At 41.8% G+C, this 21,808-nt stretch overlaps 3 protein-coding genes across 8 annotated transcripts; 1 reads left to right on the top strand and 2 right to left on the bottom strand.

The window, feature by feature from the left end:
- Positions 1 to 7,605: 7,605 nt before the first annotated feature.
- Positions 7,606 to 13,128, top strand: saxo4 (stabilizer of axonemal microtubules 4). 6 transcript variants are annotated; one of them, XM_085465138.1, is made up of 12 exons: positions 7,730 to 7,768; positions 8,121 to 8,241; positions 8,343 to 8,466; positions 10,652 to 10,814; positions 10,925 to 10,970; positions 11,095 to 11,180; positions 12,110 to 12,175; positions 12,269 to 12,355; positions 12,456 to 12,521; positions 12,604 to 12,698; positions 12,800 to 12,919; positions 12,994 to 13,128. In XM_085465138.1, the coding sequence occupies exons 2-12, from the start codon at positions 8,130 to 8,132 to the stop codon at positions 13,010 to 13,012; spliced, it is 984 nt and encodes a 327-aa protein (XP_085321264.1). In that variant the 5' UTR covers positions 7,730 to 7,768; positions 8,121 to 8,129; the 3' UTR covers positions 13,013 to 13,128. The 6 variants fall into 6 exon arrangements, with proteins under 6 accessions (XP_085321266.1, XP_085321264.1, XP_085321262.1 ...); XM_085465136.1 differs by having other exon boundaries at positions 7,731 to 7,768; positions 8,049 to 8,241; XM_085465137.1 differs by lacking the exon at positions 7,730 to 7,768 and adding an exon at positions 7,778 to 7,853 and having other exon boundaries at positions 8,049 to 8,241.
- Positions 13,129 to 13,872: 744 nt separating this feature from the next.
- On the bottom strand, positions 13,873 to 15,294 carry LOC146704689 (zinc finger MYM-type protein 1-like). Its single transcript, XM_085465300.1, has one exon. The coding sequence runs from the start codon at positions 15,292 to 15,294 to the stop codon at positions 13,873 to 13,875; it is 1,422 nt and encodes a 473-aa protein (XP_085321426.1).
- A 4,940-nt stretch (positions 15,295 to 20,234) lies between these two features.
- On the bottom strand, positions 20,235 to 21,479 carry lrrc10b (leucine rich repeat containing 10B). Its single transcript, XM_085465135.1, has one exon. It carries the CDS (start codon positions 21,477 to 21,479, stop codon positions 20,244 to 20,246), a length of 1,236 nt encoding a protein of 411 aa, XP_085321261.1. The 3' UTR covers positions 20,235 to 20,243.
- Between the last annotated feature and the right edge of the window lie 329 nt (positions 21,480 to 21,808).

Below are 21,808 nucleotides of genomic sequence, written 5' to 3'. Positions count from 1 at the left end.
TTTACTGGATCTTCTGTTTTTAAGGACATGACTTTCAGATACTGTTCATCTGCTGTGGATGTTTTTTTGAACCGAAATATAAAGGAAATGTCTCAAAACTCATACAGTACATTACTTGCTAATCAAATTTGCAAAGCAGTGCCTTTCCCGTCTGCTTAAGCTCTACCTTAATGCTGATTAATATGTGTTAGCATGCTAATGTGAAAACTGAAAGTGGAATTTTCCTCTGCTCATCCAATTTAGGGTTGCAGTGGGGCATTTTAGAACTCCACACAGGCAGGTCCCAGATAACCGACTCAAACCCACGACCTTCTTGTTGTGAGGCAACAGTGCTAACCACTGCATTCCTGTGGTGTCATGTAGATATCCCAGTTACAAATAAATGAATCAAAAAACAAAAATCCTCCTGTTGCTTTTTGGACCTACAAATTTAATCACAATGACAAAGCCTAAACCAATTTTTTTTCACTTGTCTACTTTTTTGTTTGATTTTGAATTAACTGACATTACTGAACTATGACACTCAGAGTGTGTTTTGAGTCTTTAGTCTTAATTAAATTTTATGTCATTTTTTACATGCTGTCACTTGCATTTACAGTCACCACAGGGAGCAGACTTCTGTACACACTTTGATTAGTAGCGTCCTTGTAGCAGACTAGCCTGATAAATATCTGCTGCTGATAGCTCGCTTGCTAACACTAGCATCACTACTAGCACTGAGGTTCACAGCTGATGCCTGACTGGTCCGACCACCTTTTCTGTTTAACCAACATGGTGACCAGTTGACCACTGAGAACACACCATAAAGATACTCATAAAGTATGCATACTTTTAAGTGTAAATATCTATCCATCTATTCTCTTCCTCTTATCCTTTCAGGGTCATGGGTCTGTTGGAGCCTATCCCAGCTAGCATAGAGAGAGAGGCTGGGTATACACCCTGGACAGGTCATCAGTGTAAACATACTTTTGCAACTTTTGACTTGTTTACGCAAACAGGTTTTCATCTTTGATGATGTAAATTTCATACCATATAGGATATGACATTTCTGAAAATGCTTTCCAAATTATTTTTTAAGTGCTTCAAAAAACCTCATGGCAGAAATCTTTTCTTGTCACAGTAAGATAGGCATAGACTCAGTTCCATCGTGTGTACTGGTAAACCACAACTGCATCCAGAGAAGAAAAACTTAACCAAGTTACCCTTTTCATTAATTTTCTAGAAAAAAGGTCTACAGGGTGGGCCATTTATATGGGAATGGTTGGTGATATTAAAGTCCTGTTTGTGGCACATTAGTATATATGAGGGGGCAAACTCCTCAAGATGGGTGGTGACCATGGTGGCCATTTAGAAGTCGGCCATCTTGGATACAACTTTTGTTTTTTCAATAGGAAGCGGGCCATGTGACACATCAAACTTATTGGTAATGTCACAAGAAAAACAATGGTGTGCTTGGTTTCAATGTAACTTTATTCTTTCATGAGTTATTTACAAGTTTCTGACCACTTATAAAATGTGTTCAATGTGCTGCCCATTGTGTTGGATTGTCAATGCAACCCTCTTCTCCCACTCTTCACACACTGATAGCAACACCGCAGGAGAAATGCCAGCACAGGCATCAAGTGTCCGTAGTTTCAGGTGCTGCACATCTCGTATCTTCACACCATAGACAATTGCCTTCAGATGACCCCAAAGATAAAAGTCTAAGGGGGTCAGATCGGGAGACCTTGGGGGCCATTCAACTGGCCCACGACGACCAATCCACTTCCAGGAAACTGTTCATCTAGGAATGCTCGGACCTGGCACCCATAATGTGGTGGTGCACCCTCTTGCTGGAAAAACTCAGGGAACGTGCCAGCTTCAGTGCATAAAGAGGGAAACACATCATCATGTAGCAATTTCAAATATCCAGTGGCCTTGAGGTTTCCATTGATGAAGAATGGACCCACTATCGTTGTAATCCATATACCACACCAAACCATCACTTTTGTTGTTCCAACAGTCTTGGAGGGATCCATCCAATGTGGGTTAGTGTCAGACCAATAGCGGTGGTTTTGTTTGCCTCATCACTGAACAAAATCTTCTGTATGAACTGAGGGTCCTGTTCCAATTTTTGTTTTGCCCATTCTGCAAATTCTGTGCGCCGATCTGGGTCGTCCTCGTTGAGATGCTGCAGTAGCTGGAGTTTGTAAGGGTGCCATTTGTGAGTAGCTAATATCCGCCGAAGGGATGTTCGACTAATGCCACTCTCCAGTGACATGCGGCGAGTGCTACGCTGTGAGCTCTTGCTGAATGAAGCTAGGACAGCCAATGATGTTTCTTCATCAGTGACAGTTTTCTTGCTTCCACATTTTGGCAAATCCAACACTGAACCAGTTTCATGAAACTTAGCAAGCAGTTTGCTGACTGTAGCATGGGAGATGGGTGGTCTTGTAGGGTGTCTTGCATTGAAATCTGCTGTGTTTACCAGATATCAACACGATTTCGATTCACTCCTCACGTGTTAACCTCTTTGACATGTCAATGGCTGTGAACAAAGAGAAACTTGTAAATAACTCATGAAAGAATAAAGTTACGTTGAAACCAAGCACACCATTGTTTTTCTTGTGACATTACCAATAAGTTTGATGTGTCACATGACCCTCTTCCTATTGAAAAAACAAAAGTTGTATCCAGGATGGCCGACTTCTAAATGGCCACCATGGTCACCACCCATCTTGTGGAGTTTGCCCCCTCACATATACTAATGTGCCACAAACAGGACTTTAATATCACCAACCATTCCCATTTTATTACGGTGTATCCATATAAATGGCCCACCCTGTATTTAGCTGTAAAGGCATTACTGAAGTGAGGTGCTGATGTTAAGCAATAAGAACTGCTTCACAGCCCAAGCTACAGCTCTTATAAAAAATGCTGAAAATGATTGAGAGCTGTGTGCAGGCTCGTCAGGCTCTTCCACGCTGAAGTAATAAACTGTTTCCTTTATGAAATGTCAAAACAAGTCCGAGAATGCTGGAAACAAATTTTAGTCTAATATGTCATTTTAGGTATTGACATTAACAAGTAAGGCCAAAAAAAGGGGGAAAAAGCCACTCAACAAAAGGAGAAATTTGTGTCTACACCTAATGCCATATGGTGTGTATTTGTGTGCTGAATTTAAATCGGGAGAACATGCAGTCAGTGTAATTAAACTGTATTATAAATAATTAGAAGCTAAAATGACACTATTTCAATTTAACACGTAGCTGAATGCCATTTGCTCAGAGAGGAGGCAATTTACAAGGGTTGTTTTTGCCTTTGAGAGCAATTAAAAATGTATAGTGGAACGCTTGTGCAATGAGTATTAAGCATGAAGGTAAACGAACCACACAGGAACATGCTGCAATATGAAGAAGTTTTTTTTAATCCCTTGTCAGTGATGATAGAAAGATTTTTCATCAGTTAGGTGCTTCATTGTTCATACAGCTCATTTCATTCTGATATCCGGTTCAACAGCTCTGTGTTTCATATCCAGTCTATCACACAAGATTCAAAGCATTCAAAGGAATTTCCCGCAGCATAAACATGATACCAAAAATATGTTTTCCCTCCAGTAAATCAGTTTCTCCTCAAGTTGTCTTGTGCATGTCAGGAAATCTTGTTTTGACTTTAAATGTCTTATTTTATGCCTGAGTCCTCCTCATCTCATCACGGTCTGTCTCTTTGCATGCACCAAAGCTGGCTGAAACTCAAAATGGAAAAAGATGACAATGCAATTTGCTCCAAACGGTGTGTGCCAGATTTGCCTATTAAGTGCAGAAGTTGAAAAGGAAGCAGGAATGAGATAAGACTCAGAACAGTGAGGTAGTGAAGCAGAGAGAGCACCTCTGAGACCCGCCACACAAAGAAGGGTCTTAGCGCCTGAGCTAGCTCTTTATGTCTCTAAACATTAATTCCATGCTATTCTATGGCAGACATAGAAACAGGTTATTGAACTGACAGAGAAACCGCCGAGATTCTCCTCCTGGACCAGCGGAGTATCAGGAGCAGAGCTGGCCAGAAAACAGACGAGCACGGAGCCAGCCGAGCCCCTGCTGACAGAGGCCGAGGTTTCGTCCCTCCCTGAACTACAACAGACGGCTGCAGGCAAGCCAAGCACATCATCTCGACGGGAGACACTTGCTTGCATCACCTTCATCTATTTTTAGAACAACCGCATCCACCTTCTTTTTTTTTGTCATTTTACTCCCTCCTGCATTTCAAGTGTTACCTCAAGTGCAAACTGTTGCAGAAGGTGCAGGATTTTTCTTTACTGCCAGCGCTGTCAGCTTAATCGAGATACCTTTATCACAGAGCAGTCATGTTATGTGTGAGTTATATAGATGGACAGCAGACATAAATTGGTGAATTACAGAGATAATGAATCAGGGTAGAGGTGAGAGTCTCCTGTGAGAGTTGAAAGCTGAGAGTGAAACAGGTTCATCCTCTGATCAATTTCTCCTCTCTGCCTCTCAGGCTGAAGTTGTTTGAATATAAGTGAAATCATCTGGTTTTTGTCTTTGACTGGAATAAAAATAGGCGTGTGGTCTATTCCTGCCGTATGTGAATTTATAATTAGAGATGCCAATAATGTGCACATTGTGTTTAAGAGAATAGAAGCAAGAAATGAGACTGTCAGTTTCAATGAAGCAGGCGTTTCCCAGTAGTTATTTTTTGGAGGAGATAATGAACGGTTCCAGGCTTGGCTCGACAGCACGTCAAGCAAGAAAGGCTGTGGAACGGCAATACAAGCAACAGCTTGGTAAAGACAGGCTCCGCCGACTGCCAGTGTTGGCCAGATGGAGGAAAGAAAAGGAGCAAGTAGTGATGTGGCAGAGGTGAGGAAGCAGTGTGAGACCAAGGAAATGAGATGAAAAGAGAAGGAATAGAAGGTGAGAATTAAAAGGAAAAGGTGGAAATGGTGCGACTGTTATGCACTGTTAGATTTAGTGAATTTAAAGGGCAAGCAGCTTGTCACGAAAAAACAAAAAAACTGTTAGATTTCACAGGCTTCTGAAATTCTGAATACCACAGAGTAATGAAAGACTAAAGCAAATAATACCATTTGAAGTGCTTGTACTGTTTTGCAAGAGCATGTGGGATCTGTTATACAAAGCAGGTGTTGTGTGAAAGTCATGGGGTAAAAATCATGCTGTTTCACCCTTTTTGTTTTAACAGGAACGTCACCCAGATCGAGTTTTAATTAGGAATAACATACATCCATGTCTGCAGCCATAAAGAAATACTTTGATGTCCAGCCTGGATAGTATTCCGGTTGGCCTAAAAAACACCAGGGGTTGAAAATCCTCAGTGTTAAATTAAGATGCTCATGGAGATGGTGTTGAGACGTTTTAGGCAGCTAACGGCAGCGGATGATAACTCCCTGTCTCGGATGGACATTTTTATCAAGATGTCATGCAGATTTCAAGCCATCCATCATTTTTATATAACCTTAGACTAAAGACAGAGCCACGGTGGCATCACCATGCCATCCAGTGGACGCACGGAGTAACTGTGCCGGCCGGAGGTGATAACTGGTTCTGTGAATCAGAAATTTTATGTGAGGTCAAGGTGAGTTTTACACCTTAAAAAATCTAAAGGTTTACAATATATGACACTCTCTATTTATAAAACACATCTTTGGGTAAATAAATATTCTATAATGTTATTAACAGTACTGAGTTGGCGTGAGCAGTCGCCTGAATGTGCAACAGCTGGGTCAAAGGGTGGGTACACAGACAGACCGTGGAGTAATAATGTTGGAAAACAGAAATTATATATAATATGCACACGCACATTTGTGTTTAGGACTAAATTAAACACACTAATAGGATGAGAAATTAGTTTTGCCAGTCAGCTGTAACACCTGAACGCCGCCTGCTGCTGCCGAGAATGTGTGAAAACTGGTTAGTATGCAATCAGAGAAGTTTAAATATAAAGCAAATGGTGCTGATGAATGACTGAGACATCTGGACTCTGTCACACCAACGGGGCTGTCTGATGAATACAAAAGAAAGCCACAGGAGCCACTCTAGTATAACTATCTATTGTGCAGAACATATTACTGCAAAAAACATCATCTGTATGAACACGAACGATTTCACCCTTAACATGTCTTAAAATGAGGTATATATATATATATATATATATATATATATATAATGTCAGATACATAACAACACCTGACATATTACACTGGGCAAAGTGCAGAAGCGATTTGTGCAAAACTAAGTGCAGCCTTACTGCTTCTATAGGAATTGAGAGGGTAAGCAGCAGCCAGGTGCTGATAATCAAACACACTTGATTGAGTGATCATAAGCAAGAGTGAACCCCTGCATAAAGGCAGGAGTCTTAGCAATTTACTGGCCTGCCGCAGTCAGGTGTGTGTTAATGCAATCTCAAGGAGGAACGGTGTCTGTGCTGTCTTAGAATAGCAGTTTCTGCTGCCCATATGGGAAGGGTCATAAGGCCAAACAATATAAAGGCCATCATTCTACGGTTGTAAAGATTACTCACAAGTGGAAAACATTCAAGACTGTTGGCAATCTTCCCAGGAGTGGACCGCCCAGCAAATTCACCCCAAGGTCAGTTAGGATGCTAAATTTTAAAGCTCATGCCAATACAGTTTGGAAAAGGAAGAAAAAAAACATGAACATGAAGTATGGCTTGTTTGGAAATTTTGCCAGAAGATGGGACTCTCTAAAAGGAACATGGCAGCACAGCTTAGGCCAGCAAAGCTGCATCTGAACAAACTACAATGTTGTTTGGAAATCTGAGACCTAAGTGGAAATGTTTGGTTCTTCTATGCCACTTTTCTCTTCTCAAAGTGCTTTATACAACTTGCCTCACTCACACAAGCATTCTGTTCCATTTTTGCACTGATCATCACCTGCACACGTGTATATATTAATCTGCTTAATTTTATTTTTATTTAAGTGTTTTCTTACAATATGTTTTGCACTAAGTACCGCAGGAATTTCCTAATGTTGTAAACCTGCTCAACATTTGGCAATAAAACCCTTTCTGATTCTGATTCACACCGTGATAAATGTATCATGTGACTGTGATGGGGAACTTGGAGTTCAGCATTTTGTACTTGCATGAAGACTGAAGCAGCCAGGGATCACACCACCCCTAATGTACAGCGGCGTGTTTGGTGAAAGCCAAACACCTACCAAGTGTGAAGCACAGTGGTGTAGGGGTGATGATCCATTATGAACTCCCCTCACTACCAAAGTGTTCTAAAGTTAAGTCTTTCTGTCTAAAAGATAAAGCCCAAATGAGTAATACAGGACAATGAGCCCAAGCATTGCAGCACATCTACAACACAATGAATGAAAAAGAAACATGTTGCAATGGCCATGCTATTAAATCATGGTGTGCATGTGATTTATCTTATTACGTCTGTATTTTGGTGTGTGCGCGTGCTATGTGTCACGTGCTGTTCATCTGATTTGTGTATTAAAATAATTTTACAATCTGGTAAAGACTTTTTTTTAAAACTGTAGGTTGTGATACTTCAAACCTTAGACCTCAAAGAGGGAGTACTTTCTTTGACACATCTTAAAGGAAACAAAAAGGAGGACAACATTCCCAGCTGAAACATTAAAGGCATGAATTGGAGCAGACTGTTTCACTTTTCACCTGCAGTGCTCTGCCGTTATACTGCATCTCCTAGCAACAGAGACCTGTTTACCTACAAAACCTGCCGAAGACAGAGAGGTGAACAAACAGCCTGGAGTTGCAGGTACGTCCTGGGACTAAGTGGCAGATTTCAGTGCTTTTGTGTTTAGGTTTTTTTTTTTTTTTTTCTGGGATCATTTATATTCAGGGTGAGTGAAAATGGCTGGGACTTTCCTGGAGGATCGCAGCTCTCTCTCCACTCATACAGCAGTAGACAAAGGCAGCACTTATTGCATTATTTCCTTCTGACTCTGTTCTCATTTATTCAGCAAGCTCCAAATTTAACTGGATGCTGCCGGAGCTAAAAACTTAGATGTAACACTTACTTTTATTTGTGGTTACAGCAGTGTCCGCAGGCCCACAGGATTGTTTTTTTTGCCATCCATCACTGTTGTCAGTGACTGTTTCCATTACAGCAGTCACAGATGGCTGAACAGGGGAGGATTGTCATACCGGCTACTGGAGCAATTGGCAGGAAGGGGCAACTGACCAACAACGCTGTCAAACTCCACAATACTACTTACACAGCATCTCATGGTGAAGATGATGAGTGAGACTCTCCAGAGTTTCAGCATAAATCGCACTGATTTGCATTCAAATTTGGGTTCTGACAGACAATTTTGCTATATCTGTCTCAGACTCAGACAGGATGGGATTCACTTCTTATCTCGGGCGTCCCAGTGAGACAGGCTTTACATCAAACCACAGACCAGCTATATATTACAGGCCTAGTTTGGACCACATTGACAACCCTCAGTTTGCGTAAGTGTCAGGACACTTTTCCCCCCGCCCTCTGCTCATCTTTTATAATGGCTATTTTGGTTCATCATTTTCTGATAATGTTATTAGCAAAACCTGTGCTTCTCCTTCAGTGATGAGCAAAGCTCTCTGGTGGCTGGGGGACTCTGTAGAGCTAATATTTGTCCAACTTTGGCATGTGCAGAAAAGCTAACAGAAGAATCTGAGAAATGTCAGTCAAGCTGCACATCTCTGTGAAATCTTGTCAGCCAGAATGATTACAGGCACATTGTGGATTTAGATGAATGCTTGCAGATATCTTTCTCCAAAGCCTCTGCTTCCACGCTTAAAGGAACTTTATTACTTTCAAAATGTGAAAGTAATAAAGATAATAATAATACATTTTATTTGAAAGTGCCTTTCAAAACACTCAAGGTCACTGTTGAGTTGGGACTTAGAGGGAGAAGGAAGAGATATTTCTTAAATCGGGAGGTAGGGAATTCCAGAGTCGTGGAGCAGAGCAGCTGAAAGCCCTGCTCCCCATGGTTGCAAGACGGGGGGAAGGGACGGAGAGTGAAAGGGAAGAAGAAGATCTGAGACAACGAGATGGGGCGGTGATCTTAACCAGATCAGAGAGATATGGAGGAGAGAGATGATGAATAGCCTTAAATGTGTACAAGAGTATTTTGAAATTGATGCGATATTTGACCGGGAGCCAATGAAGCTGCTGCAGGGCAGGAGTGATGTGGTGGACAGAAGGGGTCCTGGTGATGATACGGGCAGCAGAGTTCTGGACGCGTTGGAGCTTGTGGATGGATTTTTGAGTAAGACCAAAAAGAAGTGAATTACAATAATCAATCCGGGAAGTAACAAGGCTATGGACAAGAATGGCAGTGGCATGTGGGGTGAGAAAAGAACGGAGACGATTAATGTTGCGCAATTGAAAATATGCAGACCGAGTAACATTATTAATGCGTGAATTGAAAGATAAAGTACTGTCGAGGATGACACCCAAACTTTTCACAGAGGAAGAAATGAAGACCGGTGAGTTATTGATCGTAACAGAGAAACTGTTGGTTCTGGATAATGTTGATTTAGCGCCTACCAAGAGGAGCTTGGACTTATTACTATTGAGTTTGAGAAAATTAGAAGAGAACCATGAATTTAGTTCAGCTAAACAGAGGGTAAGGGAGGATGGGGGAAGAGCAGAATCAGGTTTAGTGGACAGATAAAGCTGGGTGTCATCGGCATAACAGTGAAAATGGATATTGCATTTACGGAAAATATGTCCAAGCAGTAGAGGGTAGATAATGAAAAGAAGGGGCCCCATCAGACAGGTATGATTTAAACCAGGCTAGTGGAGTATGGGCGAGACCGATGGAGGCTAGCCTACTGAGAAGTACAGAGTGAGAAATAGTGTCGAAAGCAGCACTCAGATCGAGGAGAATAAGAATGGAAAGTAAACCGGAGTCAGCTGCCATAAGAAGATCCTTGGTTGTTTTTATAAGTGCTGTTTCAGTGCTATGGGAAGGGCGAAAACCAGACTGGAACTGTTCATACAGATTATTATTAGTTAAATGTGAGTGGAGTTGTGTGGCAACTATTTTCTCAGGAATTTTTGAAAGGAATGGTATATTGGAAATAGGCCGAAAATTCTCAAAATTATTGGGATCTAGACCAGTTTTTTTCAATATTGGGGTGATGATGGCAATTTTGAGGGAAGCAGGAACAGTTCCAGTGGTAAGTGAAGAACAGATGATAGCAGATATGAGGGGAAGCAAAGAAGGTAGACATGCCTTAACCAAAACTGTAGGAATGGGGTCTAGCTGACAAGTAGAAGGTTTTGACTTACAGATGAAATCTGAAATATCAGTAACTGAGGGGAGCTGGAAAGCAGAAAAACAGTGTGATGGGAGATGAATTACACAGGAAGAGCTAAATGGAACCTCGGAAACCAGTTCTTGATGTATGAAATTAGACCTATGCACTTGGGTTATACAGGCAAGTATGAAAGTGTGTGAAAATCTCTGACAGAGAGGTTCAAAGGATGTAAACAAAGGACTTTAAGTGAGTAGGTGCTTCACTGTAAATTAGATTCCCTGATGCGATAAAAGATTAAAAAGAAAAAGAAAAAAAAGCTAGACTGTCAAGAATGAAGCGTGTTTGTCTGAAGCGTTACCTCAGACTCGGCTCTGCCTTTGTTTTTCAGACTCTTGTTATCTGACAGCTTCGTCTCTCAAACTAAACAACACTACCAGCCTCCCATCCACTCTGGATGTTCTGGGTCTTCAACAAACATCGTTAACAAACCTGGAAACAGCGGCTTCCATCAGCTGAGGATTCAGCCAAAAACCGCATCAGTCGAGGAGAAGGTATGACAGCTCGGTTTGACAGCACTTAAACACACCTCTTCAAGATGATGGAAAGTGTAATATTATGTTATATACATAAACTTTCTGTTATTGCTTAAATGTTTCCTCAGACAGAATATCAAAGTTCATTTGTGCCTCATCGTCCTACGCCAGCAGGTAATTTAAAGGCTACAATGCAGAACTTTGTGAGCTTGAGCTGTTCATTTATAACTACAAATAATGGAAAACTTTAATAAAATGCCACAGTTTCATTTTGAAAAAGCTAACATTGTTGCTTCAGTTTCTCAGAACCATGTGACTGTAGGTCCTAAAGGAGGGAGTGGTTTCACTAAGGCAGCAGAGCTTCAGGTTAACACCAGCTTGATGGTGAGTGGTTTTTAAAGGTATTGGAAGCTATTCTTAGCTGAGATTTTTATATTCTTCCATTTTTTTAATAACCTCCTATTAAGAAATCCAAGTGAAAATGCTGCCTGTGTATCCAAAACCTGGCTTTACATCATGGTTACAAAGGGATTATATTTGTTTTAAACTACATGCTATATCCAAAAGTTGGGATACTGTGCAAAATTTAACAAAAAACAGAATGCAAATCATAAAAAGCTTGTATAGACTCACTGGCCACTTCATTAGTTGCATCTTACTAGTACAGGGATGGACCCCTTTAGGCCTCAGAGCGGCCTCAGGTCCTCATGACAAATAGACAATGTTGGAAACAGTCATCCGATTTTGGTCCATATTGTTGTGATAGTATCACACAGTTGCTGTAGATTTATTCACTGGACATCCCAAAGATGCCCTACTGGATTGATATCTAATGCCTGTGAAGGAGGCCATTTGAGAACAGAACAGTTGTAAGGAGTGGTTGTTTGAGTTACTGTTGCCCACCTTTCATCTTAGAGCAGTTTAGCCATTCTCACTGAATGTTTTCTTTTTTAGGCCATTCTCTATAAACTCCAGAGATGGTTGTGAGGTGGGTAAATCATGCAACATTCAAAGTCGCTTAAATAACCCCTTTCCCTCGTTCTGAAGCTTGGCTACATGTCTAATTACACTGAGCTTCTCCCACGTGATTGGTTGTTTGAGGTACTTGTGTTAATCATCAGTTGAACAGGTGTGTCCAAGGTGGCTGGTGACTGTGTAATCAAGTATATAGACAGCATGCCAAATGCTGAAACTGGGATATTTGAATCTTTTCAATTTTTTAGTACAGTTGAAGTCCTCTGGCAGCTACAGTATGTGTATCTGTGAGTTCTTATCTGTATATCTACTTGTAACTGCCAACTGTTGATATTCAGGGTGAACCTCATCAGACTCCCAGCTCAGTGATGAAAACAGACTTCATGCCACTGTCCCTGCTGCAGGTTGAGCCACACAAAAAGCTGAATTCATTCGGGGGGGGGGGGAGCGCAGGGGAATCTTTCATGTATAACTCTGAAGTTTGTTCTGTGTCTCAGGGTACTGAGGCGAAATCGGGCCTGTGCAGCCGTTCTTGCAGAGAAACGGGATTCACACGAGGTGACATCGCTCCCTTGGCCCACCCTGTTAGTGCTGACTTCTTCACAGTTTTTCTTTGATGTAAAAGCGCAACATTAATGCTTTTTGTTTTTATTTAATTACTTATTTCTGTCTCTAATCATCTAGGTCTCTCTTCTGTCATCGCCCCAGACTAAAACAGAGGCCCCGATGCCATCTATCATTGGACAAAAGGTTAAATATGTTCATGCAATAGTTTTTCACTCTATTTATCAGCACGTTATCTGGATTGTTCAACAACATTTTAATTTTTTAGAAACCCACAGGATATGTTCTGAACACTCATAAAAACCAAACTTTTCCTGATGCACCACTTGATCCTTCAGACTTCATCACACATTATAAAAGCAAGTAAGTGTAATTAAGTTAATTAATTAACTTAATAAATTGTCACTTTTCACCCTATAACTGTAAAGTGCATTACACTATTTGGCTACCTGCTTATTTTCCAGGTTTTGTCATCGTGATGACAGAAACTGGAAAAGTCCAGAAAAGTTCAAATCAACGAACTCTTGTCCCAGGATTGTCAGCTCTAAAATGGAAAGTGGCTACAATCTTCGGGATACGGACAGGTATGTATGTTATGCTCATGAAGTCGTATCATACAGATTTCCTTTGACTGACATGACCTAGTTTTATTCTACAGGTACATCCTCAGGGGCTAGACCTTCTCACACCTGTGATGATACCTGCATTGCTGCTTTGTCACAAATAAAAACTGAAGTTTTTTGTTTGTTTGCAGTCTGGCATGTTCTATTAATAAAATTGTTTAAATGCATACAACAAATATGAATTGCTTTTTTTTTTGAGTGGAAACTTCGCCAGCCAGATGTGTGAATGGTAGAAATCCAAAGAGGGAGTGAACGAGATGATGCATTGTCTTTGACCACCTTACTGTCACTGACCTACAGAGAATGAGAGGAGTGTAAACTAATGGGAAAAATAATTACAGCCAGGCTGAGTAAGGCACTGATTTCCAAGGATGTCTGTGGTGTGTCAAACTGTTCTGCCACCCACAGCAGAGTCTGGATGAGCAGCAGAGCCTAAACTGAGTAGGAGGCTGAGATTGCACTATTGTGCAGCTACATACTGTGCACCTACTCTGAGCCAACTCTCAGAAACGACATTACATTATCAGTGTAATCCATTCTGCATTATCAATATAATAACTCTTGTGTCAAAACAAGAGATTTTTAACTACGTTGGTTTTTTGGGGGTGTCACCATAGTATTTATGAAAGATATGTGACATTAACAGCCATAATATACACTTAATTGCATTCAGTGACGTGCACAGACATTTTGGGGGGCAAGTGCTCCAGGGGGAAAAAAGGGCACTTTTTGCATATGTGGAAAACCTTTTCTTTTTATAATAAAAAAATCGCACAGGTTAAATGCAATTTGACTTTTATTTCAAAACATTCTCTAAAAATCAAAAATCACACCACAAAAAGATAAAATCTGTATCCAACTCTAAACCATATACATACATATTCTCAAGTGTCCATTAAATGGAGTGTACTGCTCTAAAGAAGCATCCTTCTTGGTGCCATGTCTTTGTAGATGTTGATGACCTCGTTGTAATTGATCTCCACATCTTTCTCAATGGCCAACAAGAGGAGATCAGACAACCTTTCTTCTCCACACAAACTTCTTAGTTTATTTTTGATTATTTTTAGCTTTGAAAAGGATCTTTCAACTGTCGCAGTTGTCACTGGTAGTGTTGCGTAGATCTGAATCATTTTGACAAAGGCAGGAAAGATCAGCTGGCCATTATTTTCCCTCAGTATCAGAAATATTTCTCTGAGGTCTTTTGAACTAAAGCTGGAGTGGAAGACCTTTAATTCTGTTTTGAGCTGGTCCTCATCTTCTCCATAGAATTCACAGAGGATGTGGACAGCTTCAATGGCTTCTGGGTTTGGTGGGCCTACCCAGTTAGCATGCACAGTTAAGGGCTGGAAGGACTGAATGATTCTGGCCGTTGGGCTTCCAGTATTGTCCCCTTTGAACCTCCTGTTCAGTTCCCCAGTCATGATGTCCAGAAAGGTGAAATATACACCACTCCTGAAATATGCCTCCACTGACTCAAACTGAGCACCTACTTGAGACACTGTGGTGCTGTGTTGGAAACGCACTGGAACTTTCCGCTTTCTCTCCTGACCAGGCACCACGGTAGGTACTGGAATGTTGAAACTCTCTGCCTTCTCTGATGCACATCTAAATATCTCTCCAAATTTCTCCTCAGACCTCATGGTTTGCAATGTGTGAAGCACACCATCAATTACCTTGTAGGCAGTGGAATGGTCCAACCCTTCTTCCTGCAGAGAATCTGATGCCAAAGCAGTGACTTCGAATACTGGTGTGGTGATTTCCATGCAGAGAATGAACATAAAATTAATGGCATTTCTGTACATCTGAGCATCACCTTGGGCCAGGTTAGGTGGGTCACTGTCACTGATGTCATCAAGGAGCATCAAAATGGCTTTCAAATTTCTCTGAAGTGCCTTCAGTGCTTTTTCCCTGCAAGCCCATCGAGTATCTGACAGCTGCTGGAGCTCCATAACACGTTGTCCAGGAAAGAGAGACTCCTGAAATTTGACCAAGGCAGCATGACGCTTTGGGGAGCCTGAGCAAAAGGCATACAATTTCTCCACCAAGTTGAAAAATGTCACAAAATGCTTGCTGGACTTTGATGCCTCCACTAGTACCAAATTGAGGCAATGGGCTTTGCAGTGCACATAGAGGGCCTTCTCATTGTGTGCACGGATTCTAGCTTGGAGACCTTTATACATGCCACTCATGTTGGCTGCTCCATCATAGCCTTGACCATACATGTTCTTCATCTCTAGGCCATTCTTTTGCAGAAGCAAGAACACTGTATTCTCCAGCTCCTGGCCTGTAGTTGTATCAACATTGCACACTTCGATGAATCTCTCCTTTATTTGCATATGATGAAAATATCGCACAACAAATGACACTTGCTCTTTGTGTGAAACATCAGAGGTTTCATCAAGTAGAATGGAATACATTTCAGCCTCTTTTATTTCACGTTGTATCTCCTTCCTGATGTAAGTTCCTAGTGCTGCAATGATGTCATTTTGACTTCTGTTGGAAAGCAGTGACACCTGGGGCCTTGTCTTGGTGGCTTTAACTGTGGCAATTTTTTCCAAATGCATTTTCAGCACACTATCGTAGCGGGAAAATACATTGACTAATTCACGAAAATTGCCACGGTTATCACTGGACTCACTCTCATCATGACCTCGGAATGCTTGTCCCTGACGTGCAAGATACACTGTTAGGTCAATTAATCTTGTCAGGATTTCTTTGTTTGTCTGCCTCTCTCGCTCTCTAACTTCCACCCCTTTTACGTCTGAAACATCAAATGCAGACTGAAGGGCCTTTTTCTGGAAATTGATCCATCTAACCATGCTTGTCATGTGCATCTCTGCGCTGGAGTGTTGTTTGATTTTTTCAAGAGCAGTACTCCACTTTCTGATGCCATCAGTTGTCCAGGCTGTTCTGCTTTTATATTTTTCATCCGAGAGGAAAAGCCGACAACTAAAACAATGCATTGAATTAGCAGTGGGTGAGTATTCCAGCCACACATTAGCAGAAAACCACTGTTTCTGGAATGATCTCCCCTCAGTTTTTGGGTAAGGTATATCAGGCTGACATGGGCCCACATTGCAGCACATCTGTTGGGTATTGTAAAGCTGCTAACTTTGACATTATGTGATCGATCTGTTCTTCCTCATTGTGGTCTTCAGAGAGCACTACATCAGTGTCTGTAGGCCTAACTGAACCTGTTGCTGCATTGGTCGCGGCTTCATCTGTTTCTATATCTCCCTCTTCTGCTATGCTGGTAGATGGCATAGAGCTGCTTCCCTGCTGTGACTGACTACAATGGAACAATAATAATAATAATAGTATTATTATTTATCATAATAATAAGCTTAAACAGATAGTTTTAATAATAACCCATACTGCAAGTCTTGTAACATAGAAATAACTTTCGTAGGTACAAAATAATAGTTAGCTCAATGCCTGCTGATTAAGTTCATTAAAAACTAAGTGTGAACAGCTTTTAAGATTTTTCAATAGAATTAACTGCAAGGAGCAGGTTACATTAAAACATTAAAATAGAACCTGACTCTGCCCTTGACTCTGACCTTTCATCTTCATTTTCCTTTGCTTTCATCCAGGAGAGCAGAGAACTGCTTCCCTGGGCTGCCTGTTGTAGATCCCTTTCTTTCTCCTTTCTCAGCCTCTCTTTCCTAGGCATTATGCTTGCTGAAATTAGTAAATAAATAGACCAAAATGTATGAGAACGAATAAGACTGACTGTGGTCATTACAAGAACAGGGCAGAATGGTCGTTTTCACAGGCAATTGGGAACTGCCTATTTTTCCTTTAGCAAATTAATGTGTTAATGTTGCCAATATGTTACACCAAAAAAAATTAACATGTCTAACCAGTGCTTCTCAAAACTTTTAACATGCACCACCCCCAACACCGTACCCTTCAAACTACCAATAACAACGTCACTGTTCTGTCACAATCAGGTCGGAATTGATGGAGAGTGGGGGTTGCCTAAATGGTTTAGGTTACATTTTAAATGTGTCGTTTTTTTGTTTATCCATATGGATGGATGGAGGGGGCAAGCTGGCAAAGTTTGTCATGTGCAGTTTCTGACAGGCTACTTCACAACAAAACAATTGCAGGTTGGTCTTAGAGGGCAAACAGAATAATTTCACTCGATTCATGGGTTACCTGACTGGTTGGGAAGGGAAAGAGCTGCCGTGTTGTCCGCCGTGGCTCCCAGTCGCTATAGTTAGCCTACTATGCCTACTCCAAGTAGTCCTATGTCATGCCGCTGCTACACGCCTCACAACAAATGAACTGCAAGCGTGTTCACGTGACACGGTGACAGTGAAAAAGCGACAGGGTTCGGGTGTCTTTGAAGAAGGGGCACAAATCAAGCCATTATTTTCACACCTTTTTAAATCGCGCAGCTTTAAAAAAAAAAAAAAATCACGTCTTTCAAAAGGGCACTTTTTTGGACTGAGGGCAAAAGGGCAAGTGCTTCAGCACCACCTCGTCTCTATCTGTGCACGCCAGTGATTGCATTATCAGTCAGTTGGAGAGATGTGCTTATCTAGTTAGTCAATCACATGCAGCTCGTCTGGGTAAAAACGCCTTGTTGATGCCAGAGATCAGAAGAATGGCTAGACTGCTTCAAGCTCTTATCAATGCAACACTAACTCAGATAACCACTCGTTACAACCAAGATATGCAAAAGAGAATCTTTGAATGTGTGGTGTGTCACATGGCAGCAAGAAGCTCTCTCACCAAAACTAGGCAATAGAAGATTAGAAACCTTTGCCTAGTTTGAGTTTAGATTCGACTGTTATGCTGGGATGGTAAAGCCGAAGCATGGAACCATCCTGCCTTGTATCAGTGGTTCAGGCTGGTGGTGTAATGGTGGGAAAGACATTTTCTTGGCTCATGTTAGGTCCCTAAGTATCAGTTGAGCATTCTTTAAACACCACCTCCCACGTGAGTATTGTTGCTGACCATGTCCATCCCTTTATGATCACAGTGTTCCCATCTTCTGATGATGCTTCCAGCAGGATATCATGTGCCATGTCACAAAGCTGACATTTCGAACTGGTTTGTTGAACGCGACAATGAATTCACTGTCTTCAAATAGTCTCCATAGTTGAAGATCTCAATCTAGTAGAGCACCTTTGGAATCTGTTAGATTAGAAGATTTGTAAATTTGTAGCAAATGTGATCCTGTCATGTTAATATGGACCACAATCTGAAATGAATGTTTCCAGTACCTTGTTAAAACTATGCCACAAATAATTAAGGCAGATCTGAAGGCAAAAGTGAGATACTGGCAAACATTAGGATCCAGTGAGTGTGTATGTCAGCCACAGTGATGCAAGACAGGCAATGTCAGTCTGTTGGTTTCTCCAGTGATGTAGTCTGGACTGAATTAACTATTTGATTAACTGCCAGGAGGTTTTTATACATAAAATTTCCCCAGAGGATGACTTTGACTGATTTTGGAGACCCCTTAAGATTTTCATCAGATCAGTTTTGTTTTGTTCAAAATCTACATTTTGTTAGTTTTAGCTATAATTGGTTTAGAGCAAAGGAAATGTTAGCAATCCAAAAAGCTGGACTAAGACGAGTTAACGCTATAAACAATGCTACCTCTCAATATCAGCATGTTAGCAATGATGCTGTGAGTCAGCTGGCCTCATAGCATAGCTGCACACACAGCTTTGTTATTATTAGAAGTAAAGGAAGTGACCAAACAAGAGCTGAAACATCACTTACATGATGTAAATTAACACATGTAATAGTAATTCAAGTTCAAGTCAAGAAGTTGGAACCAAATGTGTGTTTTTGTTTGGTTATTTTTTAGTTTTGCTCAAAAGTGATGTCTTTGCACACACAATCCAGGCATTAAAACAAACATTTCCATGATTCAAACTATATTTCTCATTTAACATATTAATCAGGCTTTTTTTAATATATTAATTAAGAATAAAGATGATTTTTCTATTAACAAAAGGACATACTAAGCTCTGTTATAGCACTCTGTATCATTTTAAACATAAAACGCTAGATGTTAAAACCTTTTGCCCTCTCTCGGATGTAATGAGAGGAAAGCTTGGGGGACTCTACCTTTCTTGATAGCGACCAAAAAAACTGTATAATATTTACCAAAACAGCTAAACAGTAGTAAAAATATCTATCAACTGCTGCCCTGCATTTATAATATGTATTATGTGTGGTTTTCCGTGTAGAAACAAATCTAAAATTAGAGTGGTGAGTCTGAGTCTGTTCCCGAGCGTAGACACACGAGTTGACACGCTCTGCCTCATGAGTGCAAGCATTAATATTTTAGTGTTGGGATAAATATTTCACTCTTTCAATGAGATGTGAGAAAAAGATATGTGGAGGGAAAGAGGATTGGATTACACGCGTGCCCCACATGAATAATGAGTGCAGAGATGAGAGGAGAACAAGGGCCTGGCCTGCTCCATGCTAGAGACAAAGATAGAAAAGGTGTAGTCACAGACAAAAAGGAGTACACAAAGGTCACCCGAGCCTTCACCTGACCTGCAGGGGGGCTTTTGATTGGTGGTGGGGGAGTCAAGTCTATTTCATGTTCCCTCCCCATGGACTTCCCTTTTATGGTGAGGCACCCCAGCTATTCATCGCTGTAATAATCCCGCTCGTCTCTCGTTCGTTCTGGGCACTGACACTCACAGGAATGCTTACACAACACTGACAAGAGTTGGGGGGGGGGGGGTTTGTTTAGCATGCCATAAATATTTTGTATATCCAAGTCCAGTACGTCCATTTGCACGCACAGACAGTCTCGGTTTATAGAAATAGTGATGAACCAAGATGAGGTGCACTGTCGAGCACATAAAACAGACACTGATGATGATGTAACAGAAATGTTAAATTGTGTCAGTGAAGCAAGCGGTGGCTAGTGGTTTCACCGCTTCACAATTAAGAAATAAATTCCCACAAGTGACTGACATAGTCAGACGGGTAATTATTTAATAACGGGAAACTTGGTCTCCTATGCCCACTGCAAGTAGTTTTATTGTAAAACAACTACACACACTGTACACACACACACTCTCTCTTTACCTGAGTCCAGCTCTGATCTGATCATATGGAGATGAGTGAGATGTTGTTAATTTTTAGACACATAATGGCTCATTTATATTCACAGCAAACAACAGGTTTTAAATTAGCAGCACAGCTACACAAAAAAGTCCCAAAACATCAACTGTATCTGCAGGATTTCCTGTCATTCATGTCCAGCTTGTCCTGCAGATCATCTGGATCTTGGAGGGGCCTTTCACGCCCCTTCATCTTGTCTCCCTGTGTCATCCAACTCCTCCACATCCTCATAGTCCATCTCAGCCCTCTCATACTCTAGCTCCTCTCCCTCAAACTCAAACCCTTCTCCCTCACATATCAGCTCCTCTGTCTCATATTCGACCGCCTCTTCGTCATATTCGAGCTCAGTCCCGCCATACTCGTTTATTGGAGGCTCCACATACCCTCCTTCCTCTTCCTCCACTTCATCCTCCACTTCTTCCTCCTTCACCAGAAGCTCTTCCTCTTTAACATCTGTGTCCTCTATGGTCACTGCAGCTTCATTTGGTGCTTGCTTTGAGCTACTGTTCTTGAGGATGCCATGAATCACTGGCTCCTCTCCTGCAAGTGCCAGCTCTTCTGCCTCTTTCTCTGCTGCCTTTCGTCGTCTCTCCTTCCTGGCCTCACGCACCTCCAAAAACTCTGCAGCTCCCTCCCCAACCAAGACAGCGTCTTCACCTACTATAGGAGGTTCCTTGACTGGGTTGTGGTCATAGGAGAAAAGGCGCAGGGCTCTGAGACGCTTCAGGCTGGGAATTTCTGATATCTTGTTGCGGTCCAGGTCTAGGATCTCCAAGGACTTCATTCGAAGAAGGACTTTTGGGAAGGTGTCAAAGCGGTTTCCGTAGAGCCACAATCCCCTCAGAGCCTCCATGCGCCACAAGTCAGGAGGCAGAGTCTTCAGGCGGTTGTCCCCCATCTGCAGGGACTTGAGGTTGGGTAAGTCATAGAGCACTCGTGGGAATCTCTGGAAGTAGTTGCTCTCCATCCACAAGCACCGCAGATTCTGCAGGTTGCTCAGCTCAGGTGGAAAGCTCATTAGGCGGTTGCTGCCCAAATAGAGACGGGTTAGGTTAGTGAGGTCGCAGACGGCCAGAGGAACATCTTCTATTTTGTTGAAGTCGAGGGCAAGTATCCGCAGACCCTGCAGCTGGGAGATGCTGTCGGGCAGGGTGCGCAGGCTGTTTCCACAAACATAAAGCTTCTCCAGATGCATCAGGTCACAAACACGTGAAGGCAAACGCTTAAATTTACGGTAGCTCAAGTCCAACACGGGGTCTCCACTCTCCAGCAACTCCTCCACTCCAAGCGGAAGTTCCTCCTCTACTTCCTGCACTACTTCCTTCTCCTTCTCGGAAAATTCTGCCTCTTCGCCATCTTTCCCCCCCTCTTCCTCCTCTTCTTCTCCCCCTCCCTTCCTGGAGGAGTTGCCCATGCTGTTGCCTGCAGCACCTTTGTGACTCCTGTGTGAGTCAAGACAGAGTCATTTGATGAGGGAGTGTCTGTGACAAGTCAACCCTGAGCCTGGGAGCTGCTGCTGTTTTGTGGTTGTACCCACTGGCTGCAAACCACATCCTGGCCCGGGCCAGTTAACACTCCGGCAGCCATACCAAAGCAGTTTGTCAAGTGTCTCGTTGTCCCTTCATCTACAGCTTCATCACAAAACAGTAGCGGAAAAGATCTAACAAACTGCAGAGTAATAGTAATGATAATAATAGTAGTAATAGTAGTAGTAGTAGTAGTAATAGTAATAATAGTAATAGT

This window comes from Copadichromis virginalis, linkage group LG7, assembly GCF_057382275.1.
Source record: "Copadichromis virginalis isolate Kocher_CV1m ecotype Utaka linkage group LG7, C_Virginalis_male_GT1.1, whole genome shotgun sequence".
NCBI classification, from domain to species: domain Eukaryota; kingdom Metazoa; phylum Chordata; class Actinopteri; order Cichliformes; family Cichlidae; genus Copadichromis; species Copadichromis virginalis.
The sequence above is the reverse complement of the archived record's forward strand: the minus strand, read 5'-3'. Positions and strand labels throughout refer to the sequence as shown.

What these genes read in the sequence shown, in the direction of transcription:
- saxo4 (XM_085465138.1), top strand. Translation starts at nt 8,130, where the DNA reads ATGGCTGAACAGGGGAGGATTGTCATACCGGCTACTGGAGCAATTGGC. An exon ending in TACTTACACAGCATCTCATG is followed by an intron (nt 8,242 to 8,342) that starts GTGAAGATGATG and finishes TATCTGTCTCAG; the next exon opens with ACTCAGACAGGATGGGATTC. An exon ending in AGGTTAACACCAGCTTGATG is followed by an intron (nt 11,181 to 12,109) that starts GTGAGTGGTTTT and finishes GTTGATATTCAG; the next exon opens with GGTGAACCTCATCAGACTCC.
- lrrc10b (XM_085465135.1), bottom strand. Translation starts at nt 21,479, where the DNA reads ATGGGCAACTCCTCCAGGAAGGGAGGGGGAGAAGAAGAGGAGGAAGAG.
- LOC146704689 (XM_085465300.1), bottom strand. Translation starts at nt 15,294, where the DNA reads ATGCAAATAAAGGAGAGATTCATCGAAGTGTGCAATGTTGATACAACT.